This window comes from Amphibalanus amphitrite, unplaced genomic scaffold (genome assembly GCF_019059575.1).
Source record: "Amphibalanus amphitrite isolate SeventyFive unplaced genomic scaffold, NRLGWU_Aamphi_draft 000303F_arrow, whole genome shotgun sequence".
In the NCBI taxonomy this organism is placed as follows: Eukaryota; Metazoa; Arthropoda; class Thecostraca; order Balanomorpha; family Balanidae; genus Amphibalanus; species Amphibalanus amphitrite.
Window position 1 is genome coordinate 255,799 of NW_024881798.1, and position 13,860 is coordinate 269,658.

The 13,860-nt window shown below is 49.5% G+C and overlaps 2 protein-coding genes across 2 annotated transcripts; both read left to right on the forward strand.

Moving 5' to 3' along the window:
* The first annotated feature begins 18 nt into the window (after positions 1-18).
* On the forward strand, positions 19-6,516 carry LOC122387915 (amino acid transporter AVT3B-like). The gene is made up of 7 exons (XM_043378567.1): positions 19-516; positions 2,036-2,204; positions 3,830-4,030; positions 4,339-4,583; positions 4,949-5,164; positions 5,482-5,680; positions 6,000-6,516. The coding sequence occupies exons 1-7, from the start codon at positions 339-341 to the stop codon at positions 6,133-6,135; spliced, it is 1,344 nt and encodes a 447-aa protein (XP_043234502.1). The 5' UTR covers positions 19-338; the 3' UTR covers positions 6,136-6,516.
* A 3,361-nt stretch (positions 6,517-9,877) lies between these two features.
* LOC122387908 lies at positions 9,878-13,741 on the forward strand. Its single transcript, XM_043378555.1, has 3 exons — positions 9,878-10,411; positions 11,199-11,423; positions 11,806-13,741. Exons 1-3 carry the CDS (start codon positions 10,190-10,192, stop codon positions 12,964-12,966), a joined length of 1,608 nt encoding a protein of 535 aa, XP_043234490.1. The 5' UTR covers positions 9,878-10,189; the 3' UTR covers positions 12,967-13,741.
* Positions 13,742-13,860: the final 119 nt, after the last annotated feature.

The window sequence follows — 13,860 nt, forward strand, 5'->3', positions numbered from 1 at the left end:
CAGTTGTCACTGGTTCAGTTGTCACTGGTTCAGTTGTCCCTGGTTCAGTTGTCCCTGGTTCAGTTGTCACTGGTTCAGTTGTCACTGGTTCAGTTGTCCCTGGTTCAGCTGTCACTGGTTCAGTTGTCCCTGGTTCAGCTGTCACTGGTTCAGTTGTCCTGGTTCAGTTGTCACTGGTTTAGTTTCACGGGGCCCTGGGGCAGTGCGGTTGTGGCGGCAGCCAGTCGGACAGCGGCTGTGGCTGAGGTCCAGCCCTTCCCCGGCTCGGTGCTCTCCGTCACACCCCGGCCCGGTCCCCGGGGCCCTCTCCGTGCCCTCGTGCTCCCCCTCGCGCGGAGATGGCGGAGGCCGGCTCCGCCATGGAGATGGTGCCGCGGGGCTCGTCCGTCTCGGCCGCCTCGGTGATGTCCAGGCCGCTGGTGCACGGCATCTCCTACTGGATGGCCGGCGTGTTCATCACCGGAGAGATCGCCGGCAGCGGCATGCTGGCGCTGCCCTACTCGGTGGCACAGACCGGTGAGTCGTCAGACGGTTCCACCCACAGCCTGCCTGCACTGCTACAGCACGGTCTGCCTGGGGTTCTAGAGCTGAGTGAATCAGGCTCTGTGGCGGTATCCAATGGACCCGTGTCCCTAGTTAGACGGTGGCAAGGCCATTCCCTTTGAGCCTAATCCCGTATTTGGCACATATAAGTGGATACTGATAGTCTGACAGAGCTGATACCTAACTTGGCCAACTTTGCTGATAACAAAGTCGCAATTCATGGTTGACACGTGGACGTGATATATTAGGTCGTTCAATAAGTAACGAACAATCGGTCATAACTTCTTTATTTCTTTATTTAACACTTTCAAACTTTCACAGATTATAGATCAGACATTTCTGAATGCAGCCTATGCCTCAAACCAGTCGCCGCCCGCCAGCACACACTTCTCCCAGCGTTCCGGCCAACGCCGGAATTCCGCCCGGAAAAACGTGTTTTCCGTCTTTTTCACCCAGTTCATGACAGCGCACATGACTTCAGCGTCGGTCTCGAAGTGTTAACCATGGAGGCCATCCTTTAGGGGACCAAAGAGGTGAAAATCTGAAGGAACCAGGTCCGGACTGTAGGGCGGCTGGGGCATGATATTCAGCCCTGTCACGCGATCTCCTCGGGCGTGGCGTGAGACAAGTGCGGTCGGGCGTTGTCATGGTGTATGGTGATGTTGTTGACATCCGAGCCGCGCCTCTTCTTCAGGATTGCTTTTCTCAGTCTCCTGCAGAACTGTGATGTAGCGGCCCGCTGTCCATAGTCCGCCCAGGTTCAAGAAAGCCCACCAGGATGACACCATGACAACGCTCGTCCGCACATGTCTCACGCCACACGCGAGGAGATCGCGAGACAGGGCTGAATATCATGTCCCAGCCGCCCTACAGTCCGAACCTGGCTCCTTCAGATTTTCACCTCTTTGGTCCCCTGAAGGATGGCCTCCGTGGTGAACACTTCGAGACCGACGCTGAAGTCAGGTGCGCTGTCAAGAACTGGGTGAAAAAGACGGAAAACGCGTTTTTTTCCGGGCGGAATTCCAGCGTTGGCCGGAACGCTGGGAGAAGTGTGTGCAGGCGGGCGGCGACTGGTTTGAGGCAAAGGCTGCATTCGTCTGATCTATAATCTGTGAAAGTTTGAAAGTGTTAAATAAGGAAATAAAGAAGTTATGACCGATTGTTCGTTACTTATTGGACGACCTAATACAGAGGAATTTGCTATATTCACGTGATATTATCGCCTCATTATGTAAGAGTAGACGATAACTCATCACACATTTGACCGAAGTTATTACACATTCTTCAAAGGCTTTTCTTACGAATAGGTATGCTGATAACGCAGTTGATGACGAGCCTTCTTACATGCGAACGTATCGATGGATTATCCGTACCCAGGTAAACAATTGTGTGGAGTGGGCATGTCACATCCTCCCTCCAGACGACGAATGGACACTGTTTTCCAGAATTTCCCACGCTGTCAGTCAGGCACGAGTTACATTGTTTCCGGCAGGCTGGGTGGGCGTGCCGCTGATCTTCGTGCTCGGTGTGGTGTCGGCCTACTGCGGCCTCTGCCTGTCCCGCTCTTGGCTCATCATCGAGAGCCGCTACCCGGAGCTGCACGGACGCTGCGCAGAGCCCTATCCCGAGATCGCCTTCCACGCCGCCGGAAAACCCGGAAAGTCAGTCTCAGTAGGAGAATAACTATTTGGGAATAGTTAATCACGAACAATAACGTATAAGTTCCGGCCCGTCTCCAGTGTGCGACACGTGAACATGGATTACATTGGATTAGGTATTCCTGGGAATACTTCATCCATGACGTGAACACAGTGCTTTTCGCGATAACTAATTTTCAGACCTGCGATAACAATAAAATGATGAGAAAGGTTTACGATAACGATAAACGATAAACGATAAAATTAAAAAAATTAACAGCGATAGCGATAAAACGTTAAAACGATAACGATAATTGTTTTAACAGCGATAACAAACGATAAACGATAAAACGATAACGATAACTGTTTTTAACAGCGGTAACGAAATGATAAATGATACAACGATAACGATAATTGTTTTTTAACAGCGATGACAAAAGCGATAAGAAATACAGCAAATAAGTGTTTAAAGTTTATTTGCAAATCTATACACTTAGCAGATGGCAACAGGTTGCGCACACATACTGTCGCGCGGCATACACTGTCGATCGTCTTCCATTTTTCCATCATCCCGTTTTACATTTTATCGTTAATCGTTCATATTTTTTTAACTTGCGATAAGTGGATGAGCAATAATTTTAAAATTTAGCGATAAACGATAACGATAACCGATTTACTTAACAGCGATAATTATAGTTTATCGTTTATCGCTCACCTATCGCATGCGGAAACCACTGCGTGAACATGAGGATCGGGCCACAGGTCGCAACTCACATACATACCATATACAACTAAAATAGATGCTTTTTCAAGCTGCATTTTTGTACGTTTTCACGTACAAATTTCAAAAATAGTAAATGGAATATCTGCAAGTTTGTCAAAACTGTAGAAAAACACTGATGTCATTTTTATCCTCAGGTCAATGATCCGGTTACTAGAGGTTACTTTTCCCAATTCAGACGTTTTTGGACGTAACTCATCCTTAGGTCAAAGGTCAAGCTACTAGAGGTCGTCGAAAACCATTTCCCCCATTTTAGACATTTTTGGACATAACTCATATGGGCTCGATTAGATCCAGCACCGTGAGAGGCGTCGTGTCTGATTAAAGGGACCCTCCCACCTTAACATTAGTTTTGAGTTGAGATAGCCAAGTTTGCGGCCAGGCTCAGAAACCACCATTTATCCCGGTCGCAACCCCCGCAGCTTTATGGTGTTCAAGAAATTTCTTCCCTTTACTTGCAGGGTGGGACCAGCGTGGTCCCTATCTCTTAACCATTACGGGAATCTGATGACGTCATCAGGCTTTCGAACGTCCGTTAAATGTTTGACTAAAACGTTTTGTAGCACGCGGTGGTATATGCTGCTTTGCGCGCAACAAATGCCGCACTTTCAAATAAAGTCGCTAGGAACAGCGGAGATCCCAAAAAGTAAACAAAAGTAAAAGTCTAATATCTTGAAAACCGGTGAATATTTTTCGATGAAATTTGGTAGATATTCGTTTTTGCTCTTTCTGAACCGAGCGACATCACTTTCATGCCAATTCATTAACTTTTTTGAAGGTGGGAGGGTCCCTTTAATCATGCCTCAGCTCAGGCAGATCGTATCTGCCCGCCACCCGGTGCTGAGTTCCGTTCGGTTTCCGTGCGCAGGGTCCTGGCAGCCGTGTGTATGAGTATCAACACGTTCGGCGCGTGCATCGTGTACGTGCTGATAGTGGCGCAGCTGCTGGAGAACCTGCTGTGCCCGTCCCCGTCCGACTGCGCCGTGGACCTCTCCTATTGCATCTGGGTGCTCGTCATCGCCGCAATCCTGGTGCCCGTCTCGTGGCTCGGATCGCCCAAGGACTTCTGGTATGTTCAGCAGGGGGCTTGTGTGGGCTGCGGGGCCGGGATAAATGAGGAAGTGGCTAAAAGGAGTGAAGACGCTTATCTGCCTGCTGGTCGAGCCCGTGGTCGTTAGAAAATGCCCATAGCCATGAATGGATTGTTGTTTTTTTTTTTGTAGTTAGTTACGTCCATGATGAAAGCTCCCAATAAAACTATAAAGCTGGTGTCAAAACAACTTTTCCGGCACATCAATTATGACCCTGCTGAATAACAACATATACAACTACAGTAGGTATGTACCGTTGGCCTTTGACCGCGGACATTGTCTCCAGGTGGATCGGTATTCTGGCTCTGGGCACGACCTCTCTGGCCTGGCTGTTCTGCATGATCCAGCTCTCCTCCAACTTCGCCGAGCTCAGTGCCGATGCGACATTCCACTCGCCCGAGTTTCTGCCCTTCTTCCTCGGCGTGGGTCCGATTCTCTTCAGCTTCGGTGGCGCGTCCACCTTCCCCACCATCCAGAACGACATGCAGCATCGCGACATGTTCGGACGATCGGTCATCCTCGGATTCATCGGTGAGCACCGGTGGCAGTGGGTGACCAAGCGGCCACCCTCCGCCCGTGCACGTGAACCCGCACCGGTGAAGGTCGTGGGCGAACCCACTTGAGTGTTATCGTAATATTGTGAGCGCACGTAGCTGGAATCGGACTGCCTGACCTGAGCTTTATCGGAGCTTAGATTACAGCTTGTCCAACGACCTACGCTAAAATTATGCCGTGTTCGAGGAAATTTTGTAGGCCTTGAGTCAGGGCTTTCATATAAAGTTCCACATACAAAATATCTTAACTAATGCATACCTATATGTAGAACATGAAATGCGGCTGGCTGTCTTCGAGGAAAAATTGTAGGCATATGGTTTTCATATTAAATTTCTTGGCAGGTCTGATCACGATGTACCTCCCGATCGCGGCCGTTGGCTATTTCGCCGTCGGTGACGACGTTGCCTCGAGCATCCTGGACACGCTGAAGGACAAGACGCCGGGGCCGCTGTCGAACGGCGCCGAGATCCTCTTCATCATCCACCTGGTGACAGCCTTCTCGGTGGTCATCAACCCGTTCCTGCAGCAGATGGAGGTGGTCGCCAAGGTGCCGCCCGGTCAGTGCCGGAGGCCGCCCTCTGACAGGATAGGGTCGAGAGACGTGTGCGCCCCGGTAGGAAAGGGATGATTTATGTGCCTTTAGATAGGATGGAATACTGTCAGCATGATTGAAACCTAGAGAGCCTTAACTTCTTCCTGAAGCTTGAAAGTTTTACATTCTTAACCGACATCATCGATATGCCTATCGATCTTTTATCTGTTGATGTCATATAAATCCGTATAGTTATGCATTTATTTTCCCTATCTGTCTATCAATCGTTTTGATTTGCCATGTTTACCGCTAATTCTAACCTGCCTCCCTGCACGCGGTCAGCGTTCGGGATACGTCGCTGTCTGTTCCGCACACTGCTGATGGGCGTGCTGGTGCTGCTCGGTGAGCTGATTCCCGACTTTGTCAAGATCCTGGACCTGCTCGGCTCCACCACCATCGCGCTGATGACGTTCATCCTGCCGCCGTTCTTCTACCTCAGACTCTGCGCTATGGAGGATCCCGACGGAAAATGGAAAACCATGTACGTTCATTTGTTTTTGTTTTGCTGCGCGGGTTCATTAGAACTTCGTTATTAAATCATATACTGCAGCTTTTTTATGTTTATTACAGATAAATCGGTAGCATACGTGAGTTATCCAATTTTCGCCTTCGGCCCTGGTTAAGTCAACACGTTAAAAACATAAATACCCTATAGAAAGTTCAACATGTTTTTTTTTACTTTGTATTATATACAGTCACTGAATCCAGCCCGTCAGTCCTGTTTACCGCTTAGGTAGGTATGCTCACTATGTAAGCACAGCTAACCGCTTACCGCGAGCTCGGCCCGCTTTTTCTTTCAGTCCGATACCTCTCTGGGAGCGTGTGCTGCTGTACGAGCTAATTGTGGTGGGTTTCGCCGGTGGCATCGCGTCGGCAATCTCCTCCGTTCAGAGCATCATCGACGAGGGTCTGGAGACGTCCTGTCTGATTGGATAGCGGCCCAGTTACGGTGTGGCTGATTGGTCGACGGCCTAGAGACGGCGTGGCTGATTGGAAGACGACCCACAGACGTCATATTTGATTGGATAACGGCATACAGGCATCGTGCCTGATTGGTTAACGGCGTGAAGGCGTTATGGCCGATTGACCGTCCGCCTGAGAAAATGTTATTTTGGAAGACGGAATGACGTTTCGTATTGTTTCTACTGAACGACGGCCAGGTTTGGTCTTTATATAGGCAGTGCCCAGCTCCACCATGACGACCCCAAAAAGTCGGACATTATCGAAGGATGGGCTCCATCATATGACGTGTTTGAGCGACAGGCACAAAATGCACATATGACCATTGCATGTAAATAAACATTGATACATCACTGATCACGCTCTCTCAATATGAAGATGCAGTGACGTTTATCTATCCATAAAGTGCATATTTCTATACGCTGGAAAATGTGTCCGAATCCGTTGATGAATAACATGGTTGATCATGCGTTTCATATCAATAAGCATAATGCACGAAAAAAGACGGAAAGGGGCAATGCGGTTTTATTGCATAGAAGGAATAATTACGTCCATCTCTGCATCACGTGTTCGAGTGTGTCATATCTAAGCTGTTGAACGTGTCTGATGCTTGGGTGTGAGTACCCGGCTGATAAGCATGGGGTTTGACCTTGGAGGCTGGGGCAACGCGCTGAGCGGAGCGACGAGGGGAGGTCACCAGTGATTTCACTGAAAGCGGATATCCACCGTCCAAGTTTCAAGTGTCCTTTGCAAGAGTACAATTTCTTCATCACATTAAGCTTAACAGGGTTAGTACACAGTAGTTAGCACAGGGTGAATCGATATATACGGCAACGTATTCTGGAAACTATATGAGTCACCTTTTGATGCACCGCTTTACAATATTGGCACAAATGAATGAATCAATATTTTATCGCTATCGAATGACGGCGCCATCATTTGGACCACCTTCAACCAGCCTTAGTCCCGAAACGTCAAGGCCCATCTTATCATATTCGAACAGACAAGTGTAACTTATTGAGGATATCGCGTCCTTATCATTCAATGCTTATGTGTCTATAAAGCAAAGCACGTGAATGAAATGGGCAAAAAAAAAAACATTCGACAGGAGTTTATTACAAATAAAAAAACGGATACAACAGATTCAGAACTTTGTAGAAAACGACTATAAAAGCCACGAAATGTGAACAGCTATAGGCTTCACTGAGAGAAATTTTGACTCCCTTTAGGAGAGTTATCGAGAGTTACCAAAATTGACTCCCTAAAACTCCAGGCAGCTACTCCCCTTTACTCTCCCTCATAACTCTCACTGGAACTCTTCATCACTCTCCTCCGTTACTCTTCATAACTCTCTCGACCCATCACTACTCCCCTTTACTACTCCCCCTAGAACTCTTCATTACTCCACATTATTCCCCCCACGTAACTCCCGTTAACTCCTCATTACTCTCCCACGGAACTCTCGCGTGAACTCCCCATTACTCTCTCACGGAACTCTCCCGTGAACTCCCCATTACTCCCCCACGTAACTGCCCATTACACCCCTCGTAAACCCTCATTACTCTACCTCTCTCGAAACTGATGCGAATAGAACAAACCATTTATTGACATTTTTATTTGTGAAGTTCAATCTTACACGTGTATCTTCGTCACAAAACGTGAACAATAATTCATCTAACTGACCAGTTGCGCCTCTTATCTATAATGTGATAAAGAACCAGCTGTTACGCTGTGCACAGCAAACTCTCACTCTTTATCAAAACATGTGAGGCTAAAGCATCCTTTCGACGAAACTCAGCGAATAATCATCGAGCAATGGTATGATTCCAGTACAGAAAAAAAGAAACCCAAAAGCCGGGTAAATCTAAAATGCACAGCACAATGCAGAAGTTGGATTCCTGCATTACAATTAAGAACACCGCTTATTTTACGATACCAATTATTTCGTCCGATGGATTATGGAACGAAGTAGTTACATATCCGTGACATTAAAATAAAAACAGTAATAACTTCTTAAAACTCGGCCGTCGGCACGACTCACCACTCACCAGCGCAGAGAGCACCCTTCCTTCAGCTCCTGGAGCGGTTGGCCTAGCTAATTTCAACCACACCATTCTACACACCCATTTTTACCAATACCACTGCTCGGTATTATACGGTAATCACTCGGTCCATCGCTGTCATTGGTCAGTCCTCAAGTCACTCACACCAGTTGCCAGTTGATTCATCCAATGTTCTGTTAGGTATTACCAACCTCTTGGACACAGTTTTAATCTTCCGCCACTGCCACGGGCATACACTTATTTCACCAATTCACTACCAAAGCAATGTAGAAATTCAAATAAATTGCACAATAGTACCTACTGGAATACAAGCAGCAACGTGCACACTGCGCTGCGCCGGCAGCTGGACTGACGCTCGGCCTAGCGCGCGCCGAAGCTTCTAGAACATTACTTTTCTCCAAAACTCTTCGAAACTCTCCCTGGAATAAACTCGATTATGCTTCAGCTGGAAATGAGGAGAGTAAACAGGCATCGCACGAGAGAGGCCAGCTGAGACACTCCGCGCGTTACACTCGGTAAACTCTACGATACACTCCCCGGACGCAGCCGAATTGGCAACTCTACCGGGAAACTCTCGGAAATACTCTTCGCTACGCTAAGCTTACCGACATTTGAGGGAGTTGCGAAGAGTTATTAGGCGGGAGTTTCAGAGAATTCCGAGAGCCTAGAGTAAATTTTTCTCTCAGTGTTCATCTACAATCACCAGCCGGTAGAAGCGACTGCAATGCCAGAGCCAGATAAGGTATAGGTAGGTACGGCAATTTATAGATTCAATATCTCATATCAGTCAGAAAATAACTCGATGTCAGCTAGACTTTAAACTGATGAGGCGGCTGCGACCATGATTTTTTTCATCTATGATGGCTTCATACAATTAAGCTGTGTCCATCCACAGGGAAGATAAATAATTAAAAGCGGCTAGTTTGGTCAAAACAAATATTTCCTTATTCTGCGATCCCTATTTGACCCCCACTATACAAACGAATATGAATTCGACACCGAATACGAATTACAAATATGAATACGACGCCAGTTTCACGGACATCTGGAGGCTCACCGGTGGATCAAACCAAGGATCAAACCCCAGCGGCGCCGATAGCAGAGCTGGGCAAGTGCGTTCCTTTAGTGCGTTCCTGCGTTCTTCCGTACGTACGCACCGCCCTTTTTAGGAACGCAAGAACGCAGGAACGGAAAGTTTTTCAAAGGAACGCAAGTAAGAGGAACGCACCACCCGAAATTTTGAAGCGTTCCTGCGTTCTTGCGGAACCACCCGAAAAATTATATTGCTGCCAATGACCTCTGTGTCAAATGTTTGAATCTCGAGTACGTGTGTTTGCCGGTAGAGGCGCCACTTGTCAGTCGAATCGAGGAAGGCTTGCTTAGATTTAGTGGTGATGTTTACTATTCGATTCGGTTTCAGGCATTAAAGATTTTTAGTGGTGATGTTTACTATTCGATTCAGTTTCAGGCATTAAATGTGTAGAGTAAATATAGTAAAATAACTTTTACTAAGATACATCTTTTAACTAAACTATTGTTTTTAAGCAGGTCGTATTTTTGTTGAAAACCCTACGGATGATATTGGTAAAACGTATTTCAGATATTCGATTCGGAAAAGAGATGTCGAGTTGCTTTTCGGCCCCACGTCGCCATTCTGGGTATTCTGTGATCGATTCGCCCCGTGTTTGGTTGGGCCCGCGCCGCGTGGTTCGGCGGTATTTTTGAGGGAGGAACGCAAGAACGCAGGAACGCTAACGCACCGAACGAAAAAAAATTGAGGAACGCTATTCCAGGAACGCACTAACCGCGGCCGGAGGAACGCAGGAACGCTAACGCACTACCGAAAATCGAGGAACGCGCCCAGCTCTGGCCGATAGGCGGTTTCCGCTGGAGGGACCGCGCCACCGGGCGCGTCACACGCCGTTCCAGCGCCGCCTCAGTGAGTGTTCTCGTCTGGAAGGACGGCCATGGCTGCCGGCGAGCGGCCGTCGCCGTGGCTCCTGCTGCTGATTGTGGTAGTGGCGGGGGTGTGGCCCCGACCAGTGACCTCTCAGGGGTCGCAGGCCAACGAAACAGATGTGATCCCGTCTCCCGACAAGCAGCGGCCGCCGGTGAACCGGTCAGCGATCTGCTCCCATCCCGGCTGTGTCTGCCAGCAGCGGATGGCGACCTGTGACTGCAACACAAAGGTCAGTGAAGGACAGCATATTGAAAATCAGCGGACGGTGAACGACTGGCGATGGACTCTCGGATAGGGTGAAGTGAGCTAAATGGCTCATAACGATCCCATAGTGTTTTTTAACTATCTCGTATACGTAATAGTCCCTATATCAGTGGCTAATAATACAAATGTTAGAAGAAAAAACTTTTCAGACAAACTTAAATCCCACATCAACTTGAAGCACCAAGGAAAGAAAATGCTTGTAAGTTTCATACCAATATGTTGTTTGTTTGTAGTAAATGTTACGGTCAAGACTTTCTGGTATCTAAACTGTAAATAGTACATAAATAAATCCACCAAAAATAAATTTGAATTCATCATCAGTCTGATTCCGAAGATTCGGTGGGTGGCTGTGTAGGCTCAACCTCTTGCACCGTCGTTTAGTCATGCTTGTAGCGAACAGTACCTACCATGGATCCGCCACAAAGCCTTGCCCAATGCCCGTACGCGATTCACCTGTGCTCAGCGCAGGTTAATTTAAAAGTTTAATGTACCTACCGCGAGTAAAAACATAACGGCACGGTTCTCTCGGTCCTGGAACATAGAAAAACAAACCAAAACTTTTATTTTCACACAAAATTGATTTAAATCCCGATGAAAGGTTCGTTGATTTTTGCTGATTTTCACTAAAGGTTGATCGGTTAACCTGTATTGGTTCTGAATAGTGACCGACATTCAATTAACCGTTCGCGTTTTTGGTGGATTAACACTGTCCGCGATTTTTCTGATCATAGCTGGCGGGTTGCGTGTTTCAGGCTCTCCATCTGTCCCCTGAAGACTTCACCGGCAATGATCTCGTTGAACTTCGTGTCAGGGGCGCATCACGGGTCTGTCTGCGGGTCACAGTGAAACGAAACACCTTCTACCACTCCAGCTTGAAACGGGTCACCATGCAGGGACTCAACAAGGTCATGCTGGTTAGCAACAGCATCAGAACAAAGCCACAGCGACAGCTTACAATTGGTTTCGAAAATATCGAGGTGAGTGCACAAACAAGCGGGAAAAAGCTAAAATGGCAATAATACCTAAATTTGAATCTGTAAAGATGGTGAATAGAGCCTCAATTATACCGCTCATTGCTGACTTGATGTGAAGTGTGAAATACGCATTTTTAAGCTAGTGGCGTGTTGTAATGTCAGATTCTTAAAATTATAATGCAATAATCATAACGTCTATTCGTACCTAACCATTTGCCCAGTGCTGATTTAATTTCTTTTTTTTTTATTAAGGTTTTACTTCAATCTAAGATGCAAACAATATAATGTTCACTTATCAAGCGACATGCATCAGATGTGCAAACTTCCACCGCCATTCTCGCTTCAAAGCGATTTGTACGGCGCCTCGTTTTATTTGTCTCGACAGGAGTTGGTCCTCACGAGTCACAGCTTCTCGGGCCCCGTCGACGTCACATTCATAAATACCAGCATGTCGGTGCCGGACAAGGCCTTCGTGGGCAGCAAATGGTCCACCGGGAACGTCGTGTTCATTAACAGCACCCTGGTGCGGGTGAGCGGACAGGCGTTCTCGAGCAGCCGCCTGCTCCGGCTGGAGCTGCGCGGCTGCTCTGTTCGGCAGCTGCAGCCGTCAGCTCTCCGTCTCCAGCTGGGCTCGCTGATCATACAGCGCTGCTCGATCGGCTCGCTGGCCGCTGACGCGCTGGCCGTTCGCTGGACGGACTCGGTACGGATCAACGGCAACACGTTCGAGTCGGTGCCGGAGGGCGCGTTCGGCGCGCTTCGTCCCATGGACGGCACGGCGCGGCTGGAGCTGCACGACAACCAGCTGCTGGAGGTGGAGCCCGGCGGACTGGCGCTCAACGCCCAGCTGACCCCCGAGCAGCTGTCGGTGCAGCAGCTGCACACGCGCCAGCTCTGCCGCTGCCAGCTGGGCGACTGGGTGCGGCTGGCGGCCGGCTCCGGCGCGCCCGACTGGCTGGTTCGCCGGCTGACTGCAGCACTCTTCTGTCTCCCCGCTGCTGACGCCGACATGGACACGTCCTTCCTACGCTTCCTGGACCGCCAGTGTCGGCCGGACGACCAGCCACCGGCGCCGCCGCCGCCGCCGCTCGGCTGGCGACGCTACCTGGTGGGGGTGGCGGTGGCGGCCGCCCTCATCACCGTCCTATGCGCCGTCTCGTGTTTTGCCGTGTGGCGGCACACGCGCCGGCTCAGGGAGCGTCAGCGGGGCCGCGCCGCCCAGGCTGCGCTCCACCATCGGCCGCACAAGCTGAACAACGCCAACCTGTACGCGGACGAGCCGGGTGGTGGGGACGGCGGTTGGGCCGAGCCGCCCGAGTCGCCGCGCCGCCCCTTCGTGGTCGCCGTGCCAGACGTGAAGACCTACACGGAGACCGAGCTGCACGTGGTGCTGGAGACCCTGGGCAGCCTGGAGCCGACCGTGCTGCCACGCACCCCCAGCGGCACCCTGCACCGGCTGAGGGACCGGGACGGACCGCGCGCGACGGCTGCCGCCGCGAACGCCCAGTCCCAGGAACCCGGCTGCCGCAAATCCTGCCCGCTCTAGGGCATGCTTACTGTGCCACTGTTGACAACAGGTTCACCCAGTGATTTATGTGTGTCTGAACACATGACAAGGATCGCAATGGTGAGAGGCTTCAGTTTCACAAGTAACCATAAACAGTAAACACTGATCTCGCCATACATTGTCGTCTCACATGCCACAACATCGTGCCTGGCCGTGATTTGAGTACGCTTTTAGATACATCTGTAAATACGCTACACATGCGATGGGATATGTATCTGCCAGTGAGTAACGCCTTTACAGCGAATTCGCTCCTTGTGGATGGCTGAATGACTAACAGCCGAGTCATGAAAATGACACAAAGCGTGCCTGCAAACCACAGCAGTGATGCGTTTACCATGATTCTGTGATAAACGGTGTGCGGTGGGAAAAGGTCGAGCAGAGGACATCTCTTCCTACTCCCTACCATCTACGGCCATAGCACGCTCTCTAGGGACCTCACAACGGTCCACACTGGTGTGTGCGGCACCGGTCGGAAGTGAGACCTGCACTGCTCGTCCGCTCGGATGTGATAGCGGTGACGCCACGCGCGTGATGTCACGTCCTGTATGGACGGCAGGCTGGACTTTCCTCCAGCACGGCGCTGCGGGGGAAGACAGAGGGGTGACGCGGGGATCGGGCTTGGCGTTGACGTAGGCTGGGGAACCAGAGGCGTTTTCAATCGAGCTTGCCTTTGGTGTGATGGAAGACTGTTCGTTTGTACAATGTCTATTGTCTTTTTGACGGTAGGTATTGTCAATAAACGATTGACCCAGGACGAGTCTAACCTATCAATTCCGTGGCAAGTTGGAAGCGACAGCTGATTCTTTCTGATTTCGCGGTTCAGCGCAGGATAAACACATGTGAAAAACCTTTCTGGCATACGATCCAGCACAG